The 26,131-nt window shown below is 35.9% G+C and overlaps 1 protein-coding gene across 11 annotated transcripts in view; it reads left to right on the top strand.

Moving 5' to 3' along the window:
* Nucleotides 1-26,131, top strand: part of MAGI2 (membrane associated guanylate kinase, WW and PDZ domain containing 2) — a 773,865-nt gene that overhangs the window by 440,708 nt on the left and 307,026 nt on the right. For all 11 annotated transcript variants that reach the window (XM_072858606.1, XM_072858618.1, XM_072858632.1 and 8 more), the window contains one exon: nt 22,422-22,541. In XM_072858606.1, coding sequence (XP_072714707.1) covers nt 22,422-22,541 — 120 coding nt within the window. The remainder of the gene's footprint in view (nt 1-22,421; nt 22,542-26,131) is intronic.

Here is a 26,131-nt window from a genome sequence, read left to right on the forward strand (position 1 = left end):
GTATTAAACAAGAAGGGAGTTTTATAAGAAAACAGTGCAAACAAACAGTAATTTCATAACAAGTGTGGTATGTGCATCCCTCCCTGACTTGCATTCATTTCAGACCAGATTTTGTATGTCAAACTGCACTGTAGGATGACTTTTTATGAGCGCTTTTATGAACACTGAACTGAAGGCATTTGTGCTAACCCATTATTTTTGTATTGTAGTAAAGTATTGTAAAAATTAAAATTTAAAAAAATTGATAAATTCTCTGAAGTGAAATTTCAGTTTTCATTTTCCCCTTAATTATCTTAAAATAAACTAGATTAACAAGCTGGTTTTCATTTTGACCTCTTTTGGTACATTGCTAACCAGTCTGAAGTCTGGAATATTCCTGATGACACGACATAAAATGGTGTAATAGTACATTTTATTGCATGAAGGTGAAATGATTTCCCTTCATGCTGTGAGCCAAATACAGAAGATTGTATTGCAACTGGTGTAGAAAATTTATACAATGAATAGTGGTTACATTTCTGAAGGAATGGATGTTAGGGGAAAAAAAATACTCTTGATAGGAAAAAGTTTGGTATATCAAGAAAGGACACTGGGTAATCAGTTATACCTCTAAACACAGTACAGGTAATGTTTGTACTTCAGGCATAAGATGATATTTTCCTGTTCACCTTTCAAGGCTAAAAAAACTTTTTATACTTTAACTAAGTTCCTCTGAGTGCTAGAGTTTGTTTTATGTAACATTTAAAATAATAACTTCATTTTTGCATTAAATACTGCATTGCTGAGAACACAGTTACATTAGTTGTATTGTTCATATTTTATATAAACTGTTGTCTGCACTGGGACTTCTGTTGTCAACTTTATGCCATTTTCTACTTTTTGTCATTTTTTGCAGTAGTTTTATGCTGTGTAGTTTGCATTGGTTCTTTTCTCCAATTACTGTTTTTATTTAACTGCAAATGTTACAGATAGGGCCTATATGAAATAATTAGGAATCTTAATCTAAGCTTTGGTGAAACATCAACTTATCTTATGATTAATTACATTTTTCCTGCTGTTTGTGTTCATGTGATGAAACAATGTGAAGTAAAATCATTCTAGAGCACCTTAGGGAATGCAGCTGAAAACTAGTAAGTGAAATGGAAAGAAAGATGAAATGACAAGGAAATTCTCCTTTTTCCAAGTAGGACCTAATTTCCAAGCAGGAGAGGAATAGTACTCTTTCTAGTAGCCATTCTGTAGAAATCATTCCATAAGTAAATATGGCATGATTGTAAGTTTTACAGGATCAGCCACATTATATTTGTTTTACCTCAATACAAAATGTCAGCAAAAGTATTATCTCTTCCAAAAATAAAATAGCCGTGTATATGCATTTCACAAAAAAGCAAAGGAAGTTGTGCACTTGAAAAGTATCTTTTCATATATTGGCTACATTTTTACACCAAAACTGCTGCTTTATAGAAATTTGTTACAACCAACATAATAATGGGTAGCTCATTCAAAACCTTTTTAACAGAAATGTAGAATTCTCAGTTATGATCTTTTACAAACCTTCTTAAGTTCATCATCGAAGTATCTTGTTAAATAAGCTGCAGAATCAAGAAGTCCATGGAGAATGAAAAGTTAATTTCAAAGCTGTTAATTAAAGAAAAGTAAAAAAGTGTGTTGCCGGTGGGAAAATGTTTGTCTCCTTCACATCTGTACCATCATGGCTTTACAACATGCAGCTTAAAGAAAATGGAGAAATTACATATGCCCTCTAGGGCCTTTTCATGCTAATGTGTGGTAGAGCCATATGAGGTAAATGCGAATCCAGTCATTAGTTTTCTTTGACAGCATAAAATAATTTTATACAAAAAAATAAATAATAGTATTCCAATAAATCTGTTTATGTTAGTTCTGTATTCCCTGATCAACAAAACTGAATCATTATGTCACAGGACGAGGGAGACGGCTTTACAGGTTGAGATTTTAGGTTCATCTGTGTCCTGTTCCTAATTATGAGTATCATGTAACATGTCCCTGCCTCAGAAAACATATATCTATACATTTGTGTACAACCCGTTCTGTTGGTAATATCTCTTCTGTTAATACCAATTAACAGGGATGAGTTCCTGCAGGGCTCCTGCAGGGCTTTAGAAAAGTGAAGTGCTGAAGATCTTAGGTTTCTTTGTTCAATAAACATTACTATGGTTACTTTTATGTATCATATTTCACCTTTTATTACAGCACTGTATCTGTCAGCAGAAGGCAAACAGACATTGTTTTTCACAAAGTAACAGATCATTCTTTAAAATACAATAAATTTCATTTCCCATTTCTCATTCCCAGTGATAGGCTTACTGTAACCAAATCATAATATATTCCCTGCCTCCATTTTTACATCAGATAACATGTTCTTGAATGTCTTCCTGTTAGCTAGCCAGCTGGGGACAAGAAAGCATAGGTGTAAATGAGCATTCAGTGTGGACTTGAGTGAATGTGGCATAGTTAGTGAAAAGTTTGCTACATGTTTGGGAGTGTTAGACACTCTCAAGTGTCTAACTGGAAGGGAATAGGAATGGTCCCTTCTGAATGAAAGTTTTTATTCTGGATTCAAAAGCATAAACAAAATCTCAAGCAAAGCCTGGTGCTGCTAATGCATTTAAACTTCACTTGCCAAAAGGTAGCACCCTGTTGGGCATTTGTAATTGATTAGCAGCAGCCACTTCTTGTATTGATAAACTTCATTATCAAATAATTAGTCTGGAAAGGACCTCTAGAGAATCATTTGGTCCAACATTCCACTATCAGCAGGGCCAACTTCAAAGTTATATCCATCTTGATTGGTAGATCATGTTGCTCAAGACTTTGTCAAGCCGACTTTGAGCATCTACAAGGATATACAGTCTCTCTGGGCAACCTGTTCCAGTATTTGATTACTCCTAATGTCATTTTTTTTCCCTCTTAATATCTTTATTGATAGTGTTTGCTACTGTTTCTTTCTGTATATTTGGCATGATTAGGGGAGAGTTTAGGCTGAGGAAATTAGTTCCCCTGTCATTCTTGGACATCTCTGGCAAAACCACTGTATTGGCAGATCCAGTTTCAGCTGGAAGCAGTAGACATTTTCCTTAAGTGAAGAAAAAGACTGACCAGAGAGTGATAGTTAGAAGTCCACTTGCATAAAATATTTGAGATTGGTCACCAACTCTTGAGCAGCATTGAGAAGGTTTTAATCTCTGGGTTCTGGCAGACTAGGATTGTTGCTTTTTATTCAACATGACCCTTCACTGGACCAAGGCACTTGAAATCCCTGAACTATAAGTATGCAAGATAAGTGTCATACATCTTCCATAGACTATAATTTATCCCTGGATGGATGGAGCTAAGCTATTCATATGATTGGAAGTTGCTGCTTTTGTGTCAGTCTCATCCATTTACCTGCCTTTGCTGAGAGGCAGCTTGTGGAAGAGTAGGGGTGCACTATGCAAAAAATGAGTGTGCTAATACTTCTGTAGCTAAATACATCACTAACTGCATGCTGAATCATAGTCAGAAGTTCTACAGCCAGAGGGGATCATTATGATCACCTTGTCTGACCTCCTGTCTTACATGAAGGATACATTTCTTCAACCTTTTTTAATAATTAAGACCAATTCCTATTAAAAAAAAAAACCTTAAAGATACAGAGAATCTATTACATGATAATAATTCAAATAGTTAATTAGCCTCTATATTAAAAACATCCACCTTTTTCTAGTCTCAGTGCATAAACACTCAGCTTCTAGCTACTAAATAGATCATGGTACTAGACACTTTATGAGGCACATAATTATTCATTAAACTGAGTGTTTGCTTTAAAAATATTTTATAATGGGAGACATCAGTCACTTTTCCATAATGTAAAATTTGAAATATTAATTAAAACCCTCCATTGTGAGATCCTAGAATATACATGCCCTGGACTTGCATCTGATTTCATTCATACTCATGCTTACTCTTCTGTCTCCCATCTTCCTGTTATCTATTTATATACTACTTGCTGTAGCAGAGTCAACTTATTATGAGTTCATTTACTTTATGTGTATTTAAATGTGTTCCTATAATAGCACAAAATCTTTAGGGACTCTGGGATCATTTGGAGAAAAAAATGTGTATATGATTCTTGTATTTTTCCTTCTGTTTTCTGATGGCTAGTACATTTATTTCCAATGTATAACTCTATGCATCAGGTTTTCCTGTACCTTTGTTGTCATTACCATTATGAAGAGAGTTAGTGGATATAAGTAAGACTGACATATGTTTCGGCCTCTGTAGTATTTTGACTTTCAACTTTTTCAAGAAAGAGCAACAATAAGAGAACATTTATGGCACTGTTCAGTTTTTCTTTGTTAGAAGGACAGTTATAATTACTATTAAAATGTCTAACAGTATGAACTCAGGAAAGACTGTCATCAAAAATTAACACATCTACATAGACAGCAACATCCAAGGTCAGAGAACCAAAGAATGAAGATACATCCACATTGATATAAAGCAGGGCCTTCTGGGGTAGTGCTGCATGGGGTGATAGCAGATGATTTGGCGTCGTCTTGTACATTTGTTCTCTATTCTTGTTTCTTCCTACTGAGAATACTTTGGAAAGAGTTTAGGAGCCATTACGTTTTACCTTAGGATATTTCCTTTTAGCTTTTTCTCTCTTGGGAGAAATGTGTTTTATTTCTTAACGTATAGCAAATATAGCAAAATGTATTTCTTGTTGAGATGTCTACCATACAAAAACAATTCCTTTTGCAATACTAATTGCTGTATCTTCCCAAAATTTTGTCTGTGAAGTTTGCTGCTTCTGCCAAACAATTGGACTTGTTTACATTTTAGATAGAGGGCACATTCATGGATCTCATATTGTTCACAAATTTTTTAAAAAAGGAAAAACAACCCCCCACAAAAATCTCTACTGAAGAATCCATGAAGGTTTAACAGGTGATATAGTGGTGCTTTGTGATATTAATGAACTAATTCACCTGCAGTGAATTCCTTGACTTTATTGGACTATAAGACAGATAAAGTAACAGTAAGATAGAGAGTGTTATTTATTGTATAATTTTAGCCTGAAATTAATATTAAAGTATGAGGAAATTGTACTGTGTGATTTATGAGCTTGATTTCAATTACTTGAAAATTTTTAAAGCCACAGGTTGACTTCTTGGCCGGTATAAATCAATAAAATTGCTTTAATTTATGCTAGTTGCAGATATGATTACATATTTTTAGTTTCTTCCTAACTGTATTCTTTCCTTCAGATATTTCAGAAGAAAAGCCCCACAGCCACACTTCGGAATGTCAGAAACTGTAGAACTCATGCCCATGGGAGACTTGCATCACCTGAGCCCATTTAACTTGGTTGTTTTTTACTTGTAGCTGATCAAAAATCCAACAGGCTATATTGTGCCTTTACCTTCTTATGTAGTGACAGTTTGGGACTCTCGAAGAGATAAGAGATGGGTGTATATTTATTTGAAAATTTTGATAAATCACAGGAAAAAAAGTGAAAGTGATACAGAAGTTAGATTGTTAATAGATCATTTCAGATAGGAATATATCATACTCCCACTAGTGACAAACAGGTCATTTCCAAAATCCTCATAAGATTATAAGATGACTTATTGAAAATGTTGTTGGCTAGTAAAACTTGGAAGCAATCTTTTACATTCCGGTGGTATATGGTATGCAATATGCTTTATTGCATACATATTTTGAATAATATCTCAACAAGAAGCTGAAATGTTTCATTAGATGTACTTGAATGCAAGATTTCTGGACATATATCACCATCATTAGTTCCATTTTCTGTGAAGATTCTGTGAATCACAGAACATATCGATGGTGAATTAATTTTCCCTACTCAGATAAAAATAAATTCACAAAAAGAACAACAGTGAGTTAAATAATAAATAGGCCTAATTTGCACTCATAATTCTTACATCCTTAAATCTTCCTAAAGCATCATTAAAATTCACTGTTCCTTATACAGAATGATGCGCAAGCAATACATATTGCAGAAATTAGATTCAATGGATATGTAAGAGGTGGGTTTATGCAGTAATTATAGCATTACCTCATTTATAATTATTATCTTTATTAGATGTAATTCAGCCAACCAGTATAATTTAGATACACACATGCATCTACTACTTTCATAAAAATATGCTTGCTGCCCTTGACAGCTTCATGCCTTAAGCAAACCCAATGTATTGAAAGCTCTACTTCTTCTTCATGCTTTCTTCTTGTGGACTTCAGCCAACACAAAGCTTTGCTGTTGCTGGCATTGTTTTATTCTACTTTCAGAACTGTTTACTATAGCTAAACCAAAACATGTTTCTAGTCATTTCTCTTCTTCAAGGTCAACTGATTCAGCAACTAGTGTTCTTGACTAGGTTTTCAAAACCTAAAAAAGTGTTATTAGATTTAATATTTCTTTATTCAGGGAGCTTTTTATACTGGAATTCAGATTAAATTCTTTGAAGTACATTCTTTTAAACAAACAAACAAACAAAAACAAAAACAAACACCCTCCCCCCCAAGCAAACATTAAAAACAAGAAACACAGTTACAAATCAATGGACTTTGTGTTAAACAATGCAGATTAGAAGTTAAAGTCACAGCTTGATGTGAGATCTAGTTACTTAGTCACTGAAGATATGCTATTTTTGTCAGAAGATTGACAAAGATGCTCCACCAGTGGTACACCTATGTTGTCCATGGGTTGATAGTTTTGTCTGGAGGATTTCTTGAGTTCCATGCCTGTCTGTGGTAAACTAGTACTACAAAGTGGGAGTTAAAGTTGAAATTCAATCTGGTAACCTGTCAGAGAAGGTACATGATTTGAATGTTACTCCATGTAAGCTGGTTCAACAGCTCTATAAAAGAAGTCCTACTGTGTGACAAACCTGAGGCTTTTTGGTAACTGAGGAGAGAAGTCAGTTCCCAAGGTGTAGATGTCTCCTACCTTCTGCTGAGCATGGTGGCCCAAGAGTTGATGCTTCTAGTGTTGATGTGTTGCTGTTCCAGTAAAGACTGCAGCAGTGCCTCAGCCTTCCAGAACCTGTTGTTGTTCTCCCCTGGAGAAATAATTGTAATAGCAGTATTAGCTGAAGTTTGGCAAGGCTGCATACAGCAGTATATCCTGACTAGTATCGAGTGAGCACAGCAGTATTCGTGTTTAAACAGCTTAGTGACAAATGTCATGTGCCGCAACAACACAAGGAAGGAGCTTGAGGCAAAATAAACTGCCTGTCTTCCTGTTCTCCATCACAACAATACCAGTGGTAGCAAGTCAACCCTGAAGTGTAAGTGTAGGGACACCACCTTTTCCTAGAAAGGATAACAGTGCTGAAAAGTTGTCCCAAAGGAGACAACTCTCCTCTACACATTCTTCAAGATAAAAACATTTAATTTCTTTTTTTTTTTTTTTTCTGCTGGATTTTCATCATTGTTTTTTGTGAGTGCAAATGTCTCAACTACATTCATGCTCTATGTCTGGACATTAGTAGTCTTTGGACTTAAAAGTGATCTGAGACATATTTAATTTATCTGACATCTCTGAAGTAAATTTTGATTTTCACTGATATTAGTAAAAATTAAGCCAAAATTAAACCTTGTAATTATTTCTAAGTAATGGGCCAGCATTCCTGGGGTTTTGATGGAGATGTATCTTTAAGGTATACTGTCTTGCTTTTATTAGTAACTGAATATGAGGAATGAAATTAATATAGAAGCTGAAATGACGTTTCTGCTTCAGTTTCACTGAAGAGAGGAAATGCTCAGCTGTTATGTAAATGGAACATACATATGTGACATTCTTCATGACATAGAGAGCTCATGATTTGGTAGATACAGCACTCTGTATTGACGCTTATGATGTAGTTCTCTTTTATTAACGTTTGGGCCCAATCATACTCTCAATTTCAGTGAATTGCAGTTTTGCTATTGACCGCAGGAGTAGAAAGGAGAGGCCTATTATTATTTCACTCGTTGACTTTCGGGAAGTCTCTTCCAAATTATCAGTTATCAGATTACCAATTGCAAAATATTGTCTCTAATACCTCCTGTGTTATCTAGAGGCAAAACCACAGCTTAGTGGATAAAAAAAAAGCAACAGAGGAGAGGCAGTAGGCAACAGTTTCTGAAATCACCCCTCAGTTTTGTCTAACCACATTTTTAGTGCAGTTTGAAATGCAGTTAATCTGATTAATTTAGTCTTCAGAATTGGTTTAAACTGAATTTTTGTCTTTCTGCTAAAACAGTAGGATCATTTACGTGGTCAGATGCAGCTGATCTTCTCTTGGTCCTTAACACTTCTTGGATGCTCATTGCCAATTTAGCAGCCACCCTATAACATTGACCATGTGTCTGTGTAGAGCTCTTCAGGTAAGCAATGGGCATCACTGAGAAAAAGTGCTTTGTTCTGTCCAAGGCCAAACATGCAGTGTGCATCCCTTCTTGTGGGTAAATTCAAAAAGAGATGTCTGCTGAGGACATTTTGTTTTATTACATCAATTCTTACCCTGGTTAGAATTTAACTTTCAGATTGTAGAAGCTAATTTATATTCTTGTGGCTTATTGTTGGTATCCTGTTTATATGCTTTGATTCGGATTCACATTCTGTTCATAGACAAAACTTCAAGTAAACTATTATCATCTGAGGGTATCGATAACAAGGTCTACTTGTTGGATTGGGCGCTGACTGGAAATTTGCCAGGTTTGTCAGTAGTATGGTTTTCAGATGAGAGTAAGGAGGCTTTCTCACTTCTTGCAACTCCAGAGACCATTTGAAGCAAGCACAATTGATTGACGCTGTCATTCCTAAGCCAATGGACTGGCTGCCACAATGATGTATTTAAACCCAACTACTCATCCACAGCGAAATTTCTCAAAAGTATGAACTGTCTCCTCCTAGTAGCTGGGGCCATATTTCAGATAAGTGCTTTCTAGAAAAATGATGTTTGGATAATTTGAGAAGTCTCTTGGTGGGCTTATTGATTATCTGTTGGGAGAAAACACCATGGACCTGAAGGACCTTGGCTGGATTTATCTAGTGAAAGCCCCTTAGCTGGGGCCTAGTGCAAAAAAACTTTAGCTTAAGTTCACCTCACCTAACTTTAAGCACATACTGGAGGGTAATAAGCAGGAGGCTACTGATCCTAAATGTCTTCTGAAGTCAGTGGAGAAGCTAGAAGTGTCAGTCTGACTGAAATCACCCTCTGCTGAAGCCTTGGAGGTTTGGTCGTACAGCACAGGCCTGAGTTGCATTGTATCAACATACTTGTGAAACCACTAGTGGATATGAGCCGTTCCTTTTAGGAGCTTAAAATTAGGATGGAGCAGCAGAACAGTATTGCGTTAGTAAAGAAAAGCACAACAAATCTGCAAAAATGGAACTTCCCTTTTTTTCCTTTTTTGTCTTTTTTTTTCCCCCTCCCCTTTTTTGGAGAAAAAAAATAAAGGGACCTTGTCCAAGGCAGCTGGCAGAATGGTTAGAGAAACTCAAGGGCAAGTAACAAAGGAAAGTTTTCCTAATATTACTGTCAGCATTTTGATGAAACTACACAAAATGGAATAAGCAGATGAGCTTAAGTGGAAGCTATGGAATCAGTTTACAAAGATATATAAGCACTTGTCCTAGATTCTCTGCTAGCCTCTTTGTGCTTCTAAATGTGGAATTTCACTCTAACCTATGGAATCTATATGCACTTCTGAAACATTGCCACTGAAAATTAAACCAGTTTTTTGCTCTAGACAATTCACAGAGGAAAATCAGGGTGTTTGGTCTAGCACCATTTGAATCAATTGTGAATCATTTGAAACAAATAAATCAATCAATCTAGTTGCATCATACATATATCTGTATCTTGATTTAACAGAGTTTTTCCCAAACTGTAGATAACAATATCCTCTGAAAGTTCGTGACACTGTTAGACGGTAACACCACAATTCCATCATATAACCAGAATTTAAATTCTCTCATGAGTGGGGATAAGAACATATGGTTTTGTTAGCCAAGGCACTGAGGACTACCTGTAACAGTTGTCAGAAACTCTATTTCACCAAAGGTGAAAATAAACACCTACAACTAGTTATTATAACTGTTTGTTATTCCCCTACCCTGAGAAACTGAGCAGCTGTAAACCGTCTCAAGAGATCACAAGAAAAGAGATTAGACTAGAAGTATAATATCCCCAAAACAGTGATCTAAGTCTTCCAGGGCTACTAGATATAATGGGAATAAGAACACACAGTAAAAATACAAAGATTATGCTGTATTTGTTTCATGAAGATATTTTACTTTCAAGAGGAACTGTTCAGCTAGAGAGATTGACCACTGCTCAAATAAGGAGAAGCTAGGCTGGCATTAAGATTTTTAGAACTGTAGTGTCTGAACATGAACCATACTTCAGGACAAGCACATATTTGAGTTAACAGAATGAGCTATTAGCTACTTATCAGGCAATGTATGTATGTCATGTACACCACTTTCAGTAGATTGACAAGTTATAAATTAATCTCAGATTTTACTACTACTGAATGCAGTGGCACTTCTACATATTGCGATGAAGGGACCACTGTATTAATGGTGTGTGGTGCCAGAAAAAAAAAAAATCACATTAGGATTTGGATCGGAGAGATGATTAGTGTGAAAAAGCAATAGCAATACTGTATGTAGCTATACAGAGCTCATGAACTGAACTTTGAGGAAGCAGAAATGCTAAAATGCTTAAAAGGAAAGAAAGGGCATAATTATAAAATAAGCAATATTCACATTCCCTGATAGCTAGGGAGCTAGAATCATTGACCCACCCTCTTCAGGGAATTCAGTTTTCTGATACTAAGTATTAGAGCTACAAATTCTTAAATAGTAATTACTTACATCCATAAAAATAAAAGTAGTATAATTAGAAATGTTTCAATTTGATATAGGTACTTTTAATTTGCTCTGTTATCATCAGTAGCAACAGATGCCAGTTCTTGCTATCCGTTTGGAACTAAAATAAGTGGAATTAACTCATCTCTAGTGACTACTGAATTGAATGTTGCAAGGTTGATTATTACAACTCATCATATCAGAAAATGAAGCCTCACTGTACATAAAGAGCAGCAATTTTAATTAGCCAGCCAGAGTAACACTTGCCACTCACCAACTTTTCTTTCAGCACTACTGATGATGAGAAGAATATCAAGGTCACACCTGGGACTGAAATCTTTGAGGTTGTTCCAAGCCCTTCTTTATTCAGACATAACCTCCCACATACCACTTATGTTCCTCTGGAATAAGGAAATTGTCCATCAGTTGGAGCATGCGATCTTCATGAAATGACCTTCACCAGTGCTGTAGTTACACTTCAGAAATAATTCCTGTAGGAGATAAGAATAGCAGTGGGCTTCCCCACATTCAGAATTACATGACATTTATTTCCTCACCTTCACTGTATTTCACTCCTTTGAAGTTAAATCTAAGCTCATTTTTTTTCTATCTTCAGAAGAAGAATGAACAAGGTTTTTTAAATTTCTTTTAAAAACTTGAAGAACGTCACAATACCTAAATCTGCAGCAGGCACTTTTAAGTTTGTGAGTATGGTATAAAATAATGACTCCTGTATAAATAATTTATTCAACTTGTTACTGAGGAATGGGTTTTTTTATTAATGTGAGTTAGGCTGAAAATAGTTTTTTTCCTAAAAACAGATGGGAAGAAATCTGTTTCAAATAGTTGCTTTTTATGGGGAGTCATGTTTTTAGGGAAAATAATTGAATATAAAAACTAAGATTGTTTAAAAATAATACATTTCTTTTCTGAATAACATAGTAGAAGTGTTCCATGATGCATTCATTTATCTGAAAGCAGGAGAATACATTTTCTCTCCCACTGTTTTAAACTGGACTTTTTAGAATAGAAAAATCAAATGTATTTCCTTGGAATTTACTGTATAAGTTCATAGTTCAATCAAAACTTTATTCCGTATGAGAAACAGTGGGTGAATAAGAGCAACAGAAAAGTTTTTACCAAGGACTCCACATCATTGTTGTGTATATCCTACTTTTGTTGTTTCTAGTGGAAACTAAGAGGAGGAAAGAGGGAACAAGATGCTTTCTCTTACTCTAAAAGCAGACAAGAAAACATGTGCTTGCTTTAAAACTCCCCTCATTTTTCTGTATGACATCTGCCCTAATCAGTAAATAACCCTCAAAATCCTGTTATTGTTTCATACTATTGATTCATTAATTAACCGTTCTGTATTATTGACATAAACTTCCAAAACAGCTGAAGTGAGTTTGGCTTAGGAATACACCTGTGGATGGTTTCTATGGTAGCCTATTCCACAGTCCCTCTCTTAATGCCTCTCAAAGTAAGACTGTAGATTTAGAAAATCCATTTATAAATATTTTCAGAGATTTAGTAGCAACAGCTAACAACTTCACAAATCCTTTTAAAATATACCATTAAATAGACATTATACAGGGTGGCTGGCTCCCTAAATTTGAGTAAAATATGTAAATAACAATATTAGTATTTTTTCAGTTTAAAAGTTATTATTGCAGGCATTGCAGAAGCTTTCAAGGTACACTGTGGTCTGTATATGATTTAAGTAGGTTCTTCAGTTCTCCGTAGTAACATGTACAAGTTGCTTAACAAAAGTCAGCCACAACAGTTTATTCATAATGTTAATAAAATCAACTGGTATAAAAGCAGGTTCTGCTGTTGATAGCAGAAGTGTTGTCCCTTATTCCAGATGTGGTGTGTTTCCAGGATTTCTGAAAGTATATTGATGTGTGGTATAAATGTTTTGACATCACAGTTGAACAAACTATCCCTAATCTCACTTAATATTTCCATTGATGCTCCGATCAGTTGGATAGTCAGTAGGAATAATAGGATTTCTAACACTGGGCAAAAATTCAGCTATAATACCTGGCTGTTTAGCAGACCTACACTTGCCAACAAACTACTATGCAAGTTGTTCTTTAACTACATCATCTATCCTCTTGAAGAGCTGCAAAAAATCAGACATTTCCCAGAAAAGGCTTTGTTCTTCCAAAGACCTTAAGAAACCATGTTCTAATTAAGCTTTTCCAGCAGTAGAAAGCATTTTACATGCAATTAGGTGAAACTTTATTTTATTAGCAACATCAAAAGTCTCTGTCTAGATCTCATTAGCAGAAGACTTCTATAAATCTGAAGGAATATATGGAAACATAAATGCTCATGCATACATGATTCTCTCATCAAAATGCCCTAATGCATGGCTTGATTCTTCAGATAGTTCTCTTATGCACATATATTCACTTTCATGTAAAAACCTGTTGTTTATAGTTGGAATAAAGGTTTATGGGAGTGTAAATAGTTTTGTGCAGTGGCAATCAAAGCCTGAACTTCCAAAAGGGGTAAAGATTTCTCATCATGTTTCAGTTTATATCTTTACCTGAAAGAGTGGAAATCCATGAAAGAGCGACACTGAATATCTAAAGCATGTACAAAAAATAATCTTGGACTTTATTAATTATTTATTAGTTCTACAAGTTCCTAGTTAATCAAAATAAAACTCGCAACTTCCTACCAGCACAATCTACTGTCCATCTATCATCAGGTTTTCAAATTTTCATTCTCAAATGTTTCTTTAGAGCAGTTCACTTCTTTCTTTCCTATCTGTTTGGAAAGCTGATACTGTGTTTTAGTTTTATAATAAGCGTGAAAGATATTGGGATATATTGCAGGGGTGTTTGCTAAGACATTAACATGTTTTATGAAGAAAATCCCAGTGCCTTCTAGAGCTTCATGGCTGGTACTAATTCTTGCCTTAAAAAAAAAGTTTTTGAGGCAATAATGTGGAATCCAAAATGATTCATAACTGGTTTTCCTTGTTTTCATCTTTTCACTTTTTGAGCACTGAAAATCAGATTCCTTCAGGCACTTGGCTGATTCCTTCAGGAACTTGGCTAACCTCTGTATGGTCTGCACTTCCAAATGCCAGAATACCCATAATTTCCCGATTCAGTATTTTCCAGGAAATACGTGGAATATATTTTAAGTGTTTATGACACCTGCATTAGCAACAGCTTTTCTGACTGTTTTTACAAGTATCTTCTGCAATATTCCATGCCTAACTTGACACAAAGTATGCACACTTCTCTGTTATTAGCTTTTTTCTCTGGAGTCTATTGTTAACATCTTAAAAGATACTCTTGGCAAAGATAATGAAAAAAGATGTTTTATTTGCTCAAATGCTGTGCTGGCAATGGAGCTTGTATAGCTGGGCTTAATGCTGGGTCAGAGTTGTTCTTAAAATAAAGTGCTCTGCAGACTTAATGAGGAATTCACCAACAGCAGGAAAGTGACCCAATTCATGGTGCGATTACCAGGCAATGAGTCATGTACCTTTGTAGAGGGAACACCCCGTATATCAGTGCCTGTCACAAGATAACAGCATGAAAGTGCAATGATCAAATCCTCGCATGGTGTAATAGGTAGCTCTGGATATGTCAAAATTTATTTTAAAGAAAATTCTTTAAGTATCTCTCTCAGCCTACAGCTCTTGTGCTGTGTTTCTTCTCTGGGTGTCTTGCTGGTTCCAGTGGTCCTCTTATAGTTAACCAAATAAATAAACAGATAAATAACCTTCCTACCAGCAGTCCTCAGCTAGAACTACTGTCATTCCCATCTCCTGATTTTACTTTGCTCTTCAGCTCCGATATGACTTAATTTTTAAAATGCATAAATTATCTTTGGGCTGTTTTTATGTGCATTGTACAGTGTCTGTCACATTGCACGAAACCAAAAGAACAAATAGAAAACCCAAGCTGTGTTTAATCGGAAGCTACTGAATGCATATTGAATCTAAAAAAAAGTATTTTAAAGGATATATGCATCTGGAGTGTAATAACCTGCTAACCACCAGGCAGGAGCTTATCTAGCTTACCTAGTACATCTGTCTCAAGTTTAGAAAATGTGAAAATCTAAAGAACCACAGGCTGAATGCATATTCTTTCCTTAAAAGGCATGCTTATCTGTTACTATGTGCATTGTAGATCTCAAATCCAGGAAGTCACTGCCTCTGTTTTACATGATAAAATATAAAATACATTGTCCTAAGAATTACAGTATTATAGAACATGGGCACTACAACCTAGTACACAGTCCCTTAAGAGTGCTTTTCACAATCTCACATTTTACTTGTTCAGGAGAAATCAAAATGTAACAAATAATGTCATTAATCCCAAAGTATACTAGAAACTGTTAAAAATACAGGTCAGGCTTTTTTTTTTTTTACAGGTTTCTTTTGATATGACCCAAATTCTCCACCTAATTTCAGTGGATACTGGATTGACCCTTGTAATTAATCTATTATTTATGCTAATATCAGAGGATACTGATGATGCACAGATATCGGAAAACTTCCTTTTAATTCACATGAATTAAACACCCAGAAATGAAACTATTAGTTCTGTGATGAAGTATGACTAAGTGCTTTTCCCTTTCTACTAAACTTGGTCAGAAAATCCTGGAGATAGTAAAAACACACTTTCTTCCAAATAGGGCCTGATTTTTCTCTCTGTGTACAGGTAACATTGCAAATAATGCTGCAGTCTCACAACTCAGCAACTGCTAAATGCCTGGCTTTGCCTCACTGTAGAGCATTTAGCACCTTTGCTAGTGGTGTTTGAATTGATTAACCTGGAGATCTGCAGGATCACATTTGCCAACAACCTGCTTATTAATGCAGTTTGAAACTATTACCCCTGAAAAATATTTTTGGGAATCTGGAATTCATTCCTTTGCTTCTGCAATTATTTTTATAGGGATGCATCAGAGAAATTGCTGGTATTGCACACTTAGAAAGAGGAAAAAACTTTTCCTCTTCATGACTCTTGGCAAGAAGGGGCTTATGCCATTGTGTTTTATGTTGCTGTTATGAGAAGTATCATAAACACTTGAAGCTTCCTGCTTTGTAGTACATCTAAAATCACTTTACTTGAAAATTATGTTTATTATTCTCTTCAGCTGGGAATTCAGTAGATCAAGACAAATGTGGTGTTTCTCTGCTTAATGCAGTTAGTAATTTGACAAGATAGGTATAATTTCCCATACATTTCAGTTCCCCACAGTAAGAGTGTCCCAGAGTAATTTGGCAAACAAACAAAAGAGCTAATTAAACATTGTTGAATTTTTCTAAGGCAAAGTGTATACAAGGTCGTACCAAGGGCTCAGCTGAAGTTTATTAAAGATTAGCAGTCTGTTTCTGCAGGAGGGATCCCTCCAGCTACTGTGATGTATGACAGCCTGGCGTACCACTTCCCACAACAAGCTGTTGTACAGAGCAGAATTACAGAACAAATTTTCAGTAGAATGTCTAATAAAAGGGCTTTATATATTAAAGATTTTTTTCTCTTTATGTTTTGTTATATTTGGAACAAGTAAACACAATAAGGCCCTATTTGCTTTCATACACTTGGAAATTGAATCTAGGAGTAGTTCATTATGCAAAAAGGGCTACGTTATTACTGTGCCTTTCATTTACACTGTAAATCCTTGTGGCAAAGACATGCCTTTGCTTTTGTATTTACCTCATGCAATAGAAGCCAATCTGTGAATCCAAATGCAAATCAGCTAAATAACAGTGAAGGTGTTTGGATAGCGGTGTGCCATGTTTGCCCTTAACTTGCAATTAAAAATGTAATAATATAAATATTTATAATATGCCTATAAGCTCAGAACATTGAAACCGGTGCACAAAGTCTGTGAGTAGGTATTGGACCATGCAGGGAGTAAGGCCTTTACTTCTACTCTCCTGGCCATCATATAGACTGTAGAGGAACATTAGTCATGTGATATTATCCTTCCAATGACGCTAAAGACTGTAAAATACAGATTATTTACTGTGGAAGGATGAAGTGTTCTTGAAAATGTGTCTATGGTATTGAGCACAGAACACTTTTCTGAGTCTTTCCTGTCATAGTTCTGGGATTTTTAACTAACGTTCATATTCCTGTGCTGGCACAGAAATAAATTTTCCTCTTTTCCTATCATGCATAACTACATGGAGTTAGTAATAAATGAAATATTGAGAGACCACCTTTCCTGCTTTTGAAAGTAGCAGAGCTGGACAGAGACTATGAAGAGTCAGTGCTTCTAAGAAGTGGAAATATTTTCGAAGTCAAACTGAGCACCTTGTTCCCAAATAAGCACTAATATGTTATAATTATGTACTTGGATGCTGAGATTTAAAAAGAGATGTATAAATTCCTAGTTGCTCTCCTACCTGGACTAACTAGTGTGGAGCTTTCCAACCCTGGAGTTCTTCCAGAGTTAATAATTCCATAGTTTTATACTAATAATGGCAGTCTGGACTGAACACTACATGAACTGACCATTTTTCCCATCTGCACTAGCAGTCAACGTAAAACTTCCATGTTAAATGTTATTTATTGTCCCCCAAGCTCATATAAGCAGTATTTCAAAAATAGTTTATTGCTATTAATTTAACATACTCCTTTTTTTATTAATTGTAAAGGTTTCTTAGGTGTCTAAATTTATACCCTCAGGTGGCTTATACTCAGTTAAAAGAAAAATGCTCTTGCAAAGGCTATTCATGTAAATGGCACCTTATTTCTCTCCAGAAACATAGCACCATCATATAACATAACATTGAGCATGGAAAGCCTGCACTGAAGTATGATGAATCACTATGTTTCTCCTGTAGCAGAGAAGAAGAAACAAGCTGCAAAGGCAAAGGATCTTTTATTTTTTCTTTTTTAAACATCTGTCACATAGCTTAAATATCTCTAAACTATAACAACTACTCATCTTGAAGTTATAAATCAAGACAAAGTAGTTGCTCAGTGAATGACCCTAATATTGTTTTTGAGAGCAAATCGATGAATGATGCAAGCAGTGCTCATGAAACCAAAGAAAGCCAGTATCAGTCCAGACTTTGTAGGTCAAGTTCCTGTAATTTCTAATGTACCTACACATTGTGTGACAGTACTCGCTTGTATGGACTGGTTGTGGTTACTTGCAAGCTACTCCTTTTGTGTCTTCTGTTCAACAGCAACAATAAATTGCATTTATCATAAATATGCATAGTACAAATATCCTTTGCTGGTTTTGATACTGCAAGATCATGTTCTTTCATTATGGAATTCAAAGATTATTTTTTCACACGTTACCATGGTAACAAAATGGTAACTGGCTTCCTATTTTCATTTTACATTAATAAAAGGCTAAATATTATAAGCAGTAGCAAGTGTGTCCTATTAAGCCTTGATGCTGTATAACAAGAGGTGTTGTGTTTCTGTAAAAATATGAGGCTTGGAATTAATCCTTTGTTTTAAGTCTTGAATCACCATAGTTTTAGGCCTGCTTATCTGTCTATATGAATGTAGTTAAAGACAAAATCTATTAAGAACAGTAACTCTAGATTATTTTAAAAGCAAGGAAAAAGAAAAATTGCCTATGGTCTATAAGATTCCAATATACAGACCTCAGATGTTGATGGGTGTTTAAGATTCTCCAGTAACTGCCTCCAAGTCTGTTAACCTGCACATTGCAAACCCTATGGTGCTTACAGAAAGGTATAAAGGATGGCAGAAGTATTAATAGCAGCAACTCAGTTCCTCTAGGGTGAAGGAGTAAAAAAGGCAATAACTATTGATTATTCCATTAGTCAGGGAATTGCTTTAACCATTTGCAAGATCTCAAGTCCTCCAGGCTGAGGGAATGGCAACAGTTGCAGGAGGGAAATGGGACTCAGTAAGATTTTATCAAGAGCAGTAAAGTTCTGCTGTACCTGGAGTAAGAGTCACCCTGACACATGCAAGTAGTGATCATGGTTTGCTCTTTTCTCCATTGTTTGAAGGAAAGTGAGTAGTTGACATCTTATAGGAGTACAACCCTCAGTATACGATACAAGGCAGAGCTCTTGGAGCAGACTCCCTAAGGATTACAAGAAAAGAGGGTGAAACCTTCCATGATACCATCTGAGTGACAGTATTATCTCCTGGCATTGTAAGACAGACATAGCAGGTACAGGTAGAACTGGCAAGAAATTTTCCAGAAAATCTGCTTTTCCTTAAAAATGTTCATTTGTGTAATTTACCCATTTCAATTCAACTTTCATGAGAAGGGATTCCTCATCTCCATGCTAGGATATCTAGTGAAAGCATGGGGTGCAAGAGAAACAGAGAAAGGAAAACATACGGTAGAACTACCAGTAGCTATTTAGTCACCTAGGAAAATCAGTGGGAAACTGAGATTCAGGGAGACTAAATTAAGAAGCTGCTGTGTACAGTAGCACACTGGTGATTCTAAAGTGGAGTTCTGGGTCTTTTGGTTTTGCCACAAAAATCCATTAGTTTCATCTTGAAGCAAAAGAGCAACTATTTGAAATCTTGGAGTGTTCTAGAACAAGATAATGACTACATCTGCAGCTCTAAATACAGGGCATCTCATGGCTACCTTACACGTGTGGATAGGTGATGAGCAATTCGACTGGAGAAAAGGCAAGCTAGAGTTAAGCTGTGTGTTAAGGATACAGAATTAGTCTATAATTGGACCATGAATTTCATTTGAAATAGGGGAAGCAGATTAGACAGAATATTCAATTCATAGTGCAGGGCATATGCAAATATTATCATATAGGTACCATATCTGAAAGAACGTGACTAAGTCACCTAAGGGCAGAAAGGTCAGGTCTTTAGCTTCCAATTTAAGAGAGGGATTCAGAATCTGCAATTTAGTCCATTACCAGCTTTGGTCCAAATTGACCAAAGACCATGACCAAAACAGAGAAACACAGGGATAACTGAGTCTGTTGTTGGACCTCCTGTGAGACTTTGCAGTCATCCCTGCTGAATATGACTGCTGAATATCCATGTGTTTAAAACAAACTGCAGTGTATTAACACTTAATATCATAGAATCATTGAAAATTTAGATTGAGAAGGAGCTCAGTAGGTCATCTTGTCCAACTTTCCACTCAAAGCAGGGCTTACGTCCACATTTTCTGTGACTTGTATTTTTGTCTGATTGATAAACTTCTGGTAATCCTAGTTTGGCTACATAAAAAAATATTGAAGAAACAGTAAGCTAGAGGTACTAATCTAATATGCCAGCTTCTTCCCTGTACAGTGTCTAGGAATAACATAGCCTTGATTTGCCAGTGTTTTATGAGGAAGACACGGTTCCTGTCAATGGACTTTGGGAGTGAAAAATTCCTCAGGAGAGAGCATGCAGATCAAACATCTGATGCTTGTGCTGTTAGCAGAGCTCCCAGGAGCTTGGGGGCTTGCCAGAATCCCTGTGCTTCTGCACAGTTCTCACAAAGGGCTGGAGATCTTTGAGGCTGCTGCTGCCTACCAAGGGGGCAGATATTCCATGGAGAGTAAATTCAACATATTTATGGACAATCCAAGTGTCTGAGTGTTTTAATCATACCATCCCTGAAACACAATAGTGGTAATCCTAACAAACCCATTTCTGCAAATATGAAATTCCCAGAAATAAATAGCCAAATAAGATGAGTTTTAGTTTTAAAAGTTGAGATGAAAGGGGAATTGGAAGCAGACAAATGAGGGAAAGTGTCTTAAAGATTTATCGAGGCATATTCCTGATGTTAGCTACTGAAATATTAGCTTCTCAGGCTCATTCAGTCTTTGTCATAGACATTCGGGCTGCCTGTGAGGAGAGAAAGGTGTCTATGACAAGTAGTCCAGATAACCTAACCAAGGCACCAGTATGTCTCTATGTCGCCACTGACAGCAAGGAGTTTGGACAACTCTGAAGGCCATCCAGGGCTTTAGCAAAGCTGAGCACTGGCCAGTAAGAATAACCGAGGACATGGGAGTCCTGTCATTGCCACTGAGAGAACCTTGCACTTCTAATGTGCTCTTCATTGCACAGAAGTCTTCATTGGATCTAGCTATAGAGTGGGATTCAGTATGAGATTAAGACAGCTGCATTTTGGGCAGTGCAAAGAATAATTTTGTGCATCTGGGGCAATGCAAGGGATATTTTGTCCTTTGTGTACCTGCTAGCTTCACATGGATATCAGAGGCATCCTACAGAGTCCTATGTATGGCCAACTGAATTGAGCTCTTAGCAGGTAGGCAGCTGAATAGCTCTCTTGCTTCCACCATTGATGAGATCTCTATTGACATAACAGGTTATACACATGGCAGGAATGTAGACAATTACACTTAGTTTTCTTAATCTCACGATGAGTCTCACACAAAAGGATTCAAGAGGTTTAAATGTAGATGTCTGAACAATAGAGATCAAAAAGTAGATGAAATAATAGATTTTACGTTAGCTGACCTGAAGAGATGTCTGAATCACTACTGCGTAATGTGAGAGTCACAATACAGTGTTTAAGGTGGTGGATTAATAACTGAGGAAGAGACAGTGTCTTTTGCACAATATCATAATGTTAAACGTTTGTCCAGGAAGTGGAAGATCTGGTTTCTAGCTACTTCCCAGTGTCAACAGTCTTGAAACCAAACCCTGCGAGTGTGATATAATCACTAAAGTATTGATAAAGAATCGATTGATTAAGATTTATCAAACACTCTGAGACTGAGGAGGACCTAAAACTCTCCCGTTTCCAGATGGAGTTTTGAGACTTATTTAGTGGTTTCAGTCAAAGTAGGGATAGCCTGACCACAATAAACTGGACCATTAGGAAATTAGGTGAAATTCAGATGCTTCCCTGCTAATACCTCGACTTCTGCTAGCTAAGCCGAGTCACTTCTCAGCATGTATGAAATATCGTCTGCCAGCATTTATGGAGTTCTGTCATCCAGAGATGACAATAGAGGCAATAACTAAATATAAGCACCTTTGCAGTTTGACAGCATGGTTAGCAGGTGATTTGAATCACTCAGTCCCTTAAGCCTAACCATTTTTCAAGTCCACTTATGGCATTTAAACAAGCAATGTGAATACAATCCTTATAGATTTACTTACAGATTTATTATTTTGTGTACTAAATAAACGTTTAAAAGATCATGAAGCAGATTAATTGTGGACAAGACTTTGTTTGAAGCCATAGAAAATGTGCATCAAAGATTTGTGTTACTTCTGAATGCCTGGTGTCACTGAGAGTCTTTCTAGTAACATAAAAATAATAGCAGAATGATACATTTTCAGTAGTGAGAATAAATAATATGGATCCAAAGAACGTCTGGCATGATCTTAAACTTGCATCTCATATACCTCTGTCAGCTTCAACAAATGTAGCTATATGGGTTTGAAAGACATCCTCACAAGGAAGATGTGCTATATAATCTGTTGTATAAACTGTTTACTTTGTAAATTTTCCAAAACTTTCAAAAAGATCATTCTACATTTAGGTCATGTGCTTGACAGTGTGTCTTTCATCTTATTAATAGGCACCACAAGGCCACATAAGGAGGGGGAGGTCCCTGGTGTGGACTATATTTTCATCACTGTTGAAGATTTTATGGAATTGGAGAAAAGTGGTGCTCTCTTAGAAAGTGGAACATATGAAGGTAAGCACGCTTTCACTGCTAAATCTGTCTCATGTTTCCATTATGCTTTTTTCTAATTTGATGAAAATGCACTGGGACATCCCATTACAAATGTGTCATTGCTACTGTTATCAGAAATTTGTGAAGAGCCATATGGCAATTATGAAAATATTTTCATATGTAAAAGCTAAATGCAGAGGGGTTCATTGTAATTTTAGTATATTATATTGGTTAAGAGAAACAGGATAATACATTGCACTTACAGGAAAGAAGAACTAGTCCTTTATGCCAAATACTTGAGGAGATTTCCACAAAATATCAGCAAACAGCTTCTTTTCCAACATAGGACAGACAAACCCTACAACAGAAATTAGTTGTAAGGCTGACACTTTTCCTTTGCATGTGTCATCCTGCAAATACAAATCTATATCAGAGGTTGAAACTTCACTATTTAAGTAAAAGAGGAAGGATTTGCTATGTCATGTCTTATGGGCTTTGTAAAGTCATTGAAAAGAACTCATTAATTTTGTAATATGGCAGAGGGATAGGAACTGCCCTAATGACTGTATTAGAAAATGTCTGTATATGGGGCAAAGAGCCAGCAGCTTATTGCAGAACAGTGCTTCCCAGGAGAACTGATGATTCATCTGATTTTAAACCTTTTCCAAAACACAGCTATCCTGAAAGTGAAACTACTATAAATGGAAGGGCAGTTACATAGCAGGGCATTTAATAAAACCAGAATAATGCTATACTGTTTTAAACCAGATGCTTCTTAAAATTACACTAGTATTAAGATAACTGAGTAATGGATAGGTCTTTTTACTGTAATCTTCAAAATGACAGGGAACACCCTTTATATGAAAAATGACCCATACATATGAGAATACCTGGGTGAGTAGAACCATTTACAGGAAGCAGCCCCATATTTTTACCTTGTAGCAAAAGAAGCAATGAAGACCTTTTTGTCCTGACTTTGTTGCTGTCAAGAAAAGCATCTGAAGATGAATAGGAAGCTGTTCACCCCAAAGAAAATCATTAGCTGTGTTATAAATAGCAGGAAAGAAAGTAATCCTTTCTCACCTAATCAGCACAAAGTACCCATTGGAAAGTAAATAAATTTTCATAAAGAGTTATATCAATACAGAACTTGTAATAAAGATTTCCATTAAAGAAGGTCAAATAAAGGAAAATATATCATCTTTTCCTTTTCTACTTTTTTCCCCACTATCTGACACCTAATGGTAGAAGTTACCTAAACATTAATAAGTACAACACCACAATTTTATGTTTATCAGAGATTCATTAAATAACAAGCCTTTCTTGAAGTATCTTTTTGTTACCTTAGGTGTTTGAAACTAACATTAAAGGAGCTTCAGTGTAGCACAAGTCTGTCATTGCTTCACCATGTAATTTCATTAGTTTGTAGAAAGTTTGTAGAGATTGAACTGCTAGGTTAAATTAATTCACAGTGCTCTTCTGTCCCTTGAGGGATACTGAGAGGTGTCTTTTAATACCAGCTACTAGAGCTGAGTGGACAGCAAGGTGAAATATTGTTTGGGGAAGTCTGCATAACTCCTTAAACCTGCTGAGGACCTAGCTGGAGAGGTCCAAAGTCATGACTATGCAATGTCTGTCACGTCATTTGCTGATCACAGATGACAAGTTCACTGAAGCCAAGAAGGCAAAAACTAAACTCAAAACAAAATAAACTCAACAGACCAATTTCTGCATAAATCCTGTCTTTGATTCCCAGGTTTCCCAATCACTAGATGTGCATTCTGACAAATAATAGATAATATATTATCTGTCTATGTATTATGGCAAATAATAGGTAACACATTAGCAAATATACCTAGTTTACAGACGCTATTTTTCCTGTTCCCATACAAAGACTTTTGGACATGATATTACAAAGTTACACCCCCCATTTCCTGATTAATTCCTCATGACTGTAGTACCTTCCTCAGGGGAGGATTTTCCTAATCATTCCATCACAAGTTTTCCTGAGCACATTAAGTTAGTGATTAAGTTTACTGGTGACAATTATACCAACCAGAGCAAATAAATTTTCAATTCCCCCCACTAAGAGAAGATGATTTTTGAATCCTTCCATAGATCAAGCAACTTACATGAGCATGCATGTTCAGGGAGATGAATGTTCTTTCCTTATCCACACTGGTTATCAGGCCTCTGAAACAAATCAGCCTTCTTTTTAATGGTTCTCAATGTTAATAGATTGGTTTGTGAATTTCTTTATAATTTCTTTTTTTGTCTTGAAAAAAATCATTCTGTATTTAGTTAGGTTTCTATAGTTTAGCTGAGTAGTTTATGCTGATTGTCTAACCATGGCTACTATGTACCAGTTTGCTTCTACTAGAAAAATGTTTTAAAGAAGGGATTTCTCATTTAGTTGAGATAAAAAGACGTATGTGTGTTGTTTTTCACCACTTCTTGACTGGAAGGGTTGATTTGGTCAATTTACCTTCTACTGTATGAATTCCAAAGAGAATCAGAAACATCCAGGTAAACCAGAGGAGAAGGAGGCCAAGTGGAGAATTATCTGACATTGAATCTGTTTATTATAGTATTCAGTATTGTTGGGAGGGGGGATATTTTCTCATAGTAATGAGAAAACCAGTGAAAACAATCAGAAATTTTTTGTTCTGGTGCAAGCAAATAAAAGTTGTGATTCCAACGTGGACAGGATATAATCTAAAAGTGAAACAAGTATATATTCTTAGAAAAGTACAGTTCTATAGTTCTTTTTTTTTGAAGCACACATTATTTTTTGAGTTTTAAAATAGATTTTTAAGTTATAAAAGCTTCAGAATTAAAAATAGGATGCTCTGTGACCTCTTTACTGCTTAGGCTTTGAATATGCCTTTCTTTGTCTACCACTTTTGTGACAACTGTGAATGACTGTAGTATTCCAAAATGCTGTAAAAAAGCAACAGTATGTTCATGATAAAAGCTCTACAAATCTCTTTTTTTACCAGTTTTGCAAATATGAAAATATTTTGTTTCAGCAGGACCAAATCCATTAGTATTTTGACCTTTTCTATTTATGCCTTTTTGAGCAACTGCTGGAAAGACCAAGCCTTCTTTATAGATATGAATTATTTTAAACATACATAGTGGTACATAAAGAGTTCCTGCACCTTTTGAGCTTATCTGTGGTAAAGTTCCATGGCAATCTAGGTGACACTATTCAATGCAGAAAGAGAGAAAGAAGAATACAAGGCTCACTTCCACTCTCACTCAGATTAACAGTCCAAGTCACATTAACTTCAGTGAGATTGTCATTGAGTTCTGAATTTGTAATAAAATTTCAGTGAATTCCACCAACGCATTGCTATTTGGAGCAGGGAGTGTTTGCCTGAAGCACAACAAAGTCATTTCTTTGGAGGTCTTTGCATAATAGCACAGCCAAATCCTGAGGGTTTCACTTTGTTTCTTTTTCGCAGAATTCCAATTTACTGTACTGATTAAAGGAATTCTGATTTGGGCCAGAATGATAACTTCATTGGAGATAAAACTTGTTTCCAACACAGATATTGGGCTAAGGTAAAATAACTATAGTTCTGTACCAGAGGAGGAAGTATTCCTGG

Source organism: Ciconia boyciana, chromosome 1 (genome assembly GCF_034638445.1).
Source record: "Ciconia boyciana chromosome 1, ASM3463844v1, whole genome shotgun sequence".
NCBI classification, from domain to species: domain Eukaryota; kingdom Metazoa; phylum Chordata; class Aves; order Ciconiiformes; family Ciconiidae; genus Ciconia; species Ciconia boyciana.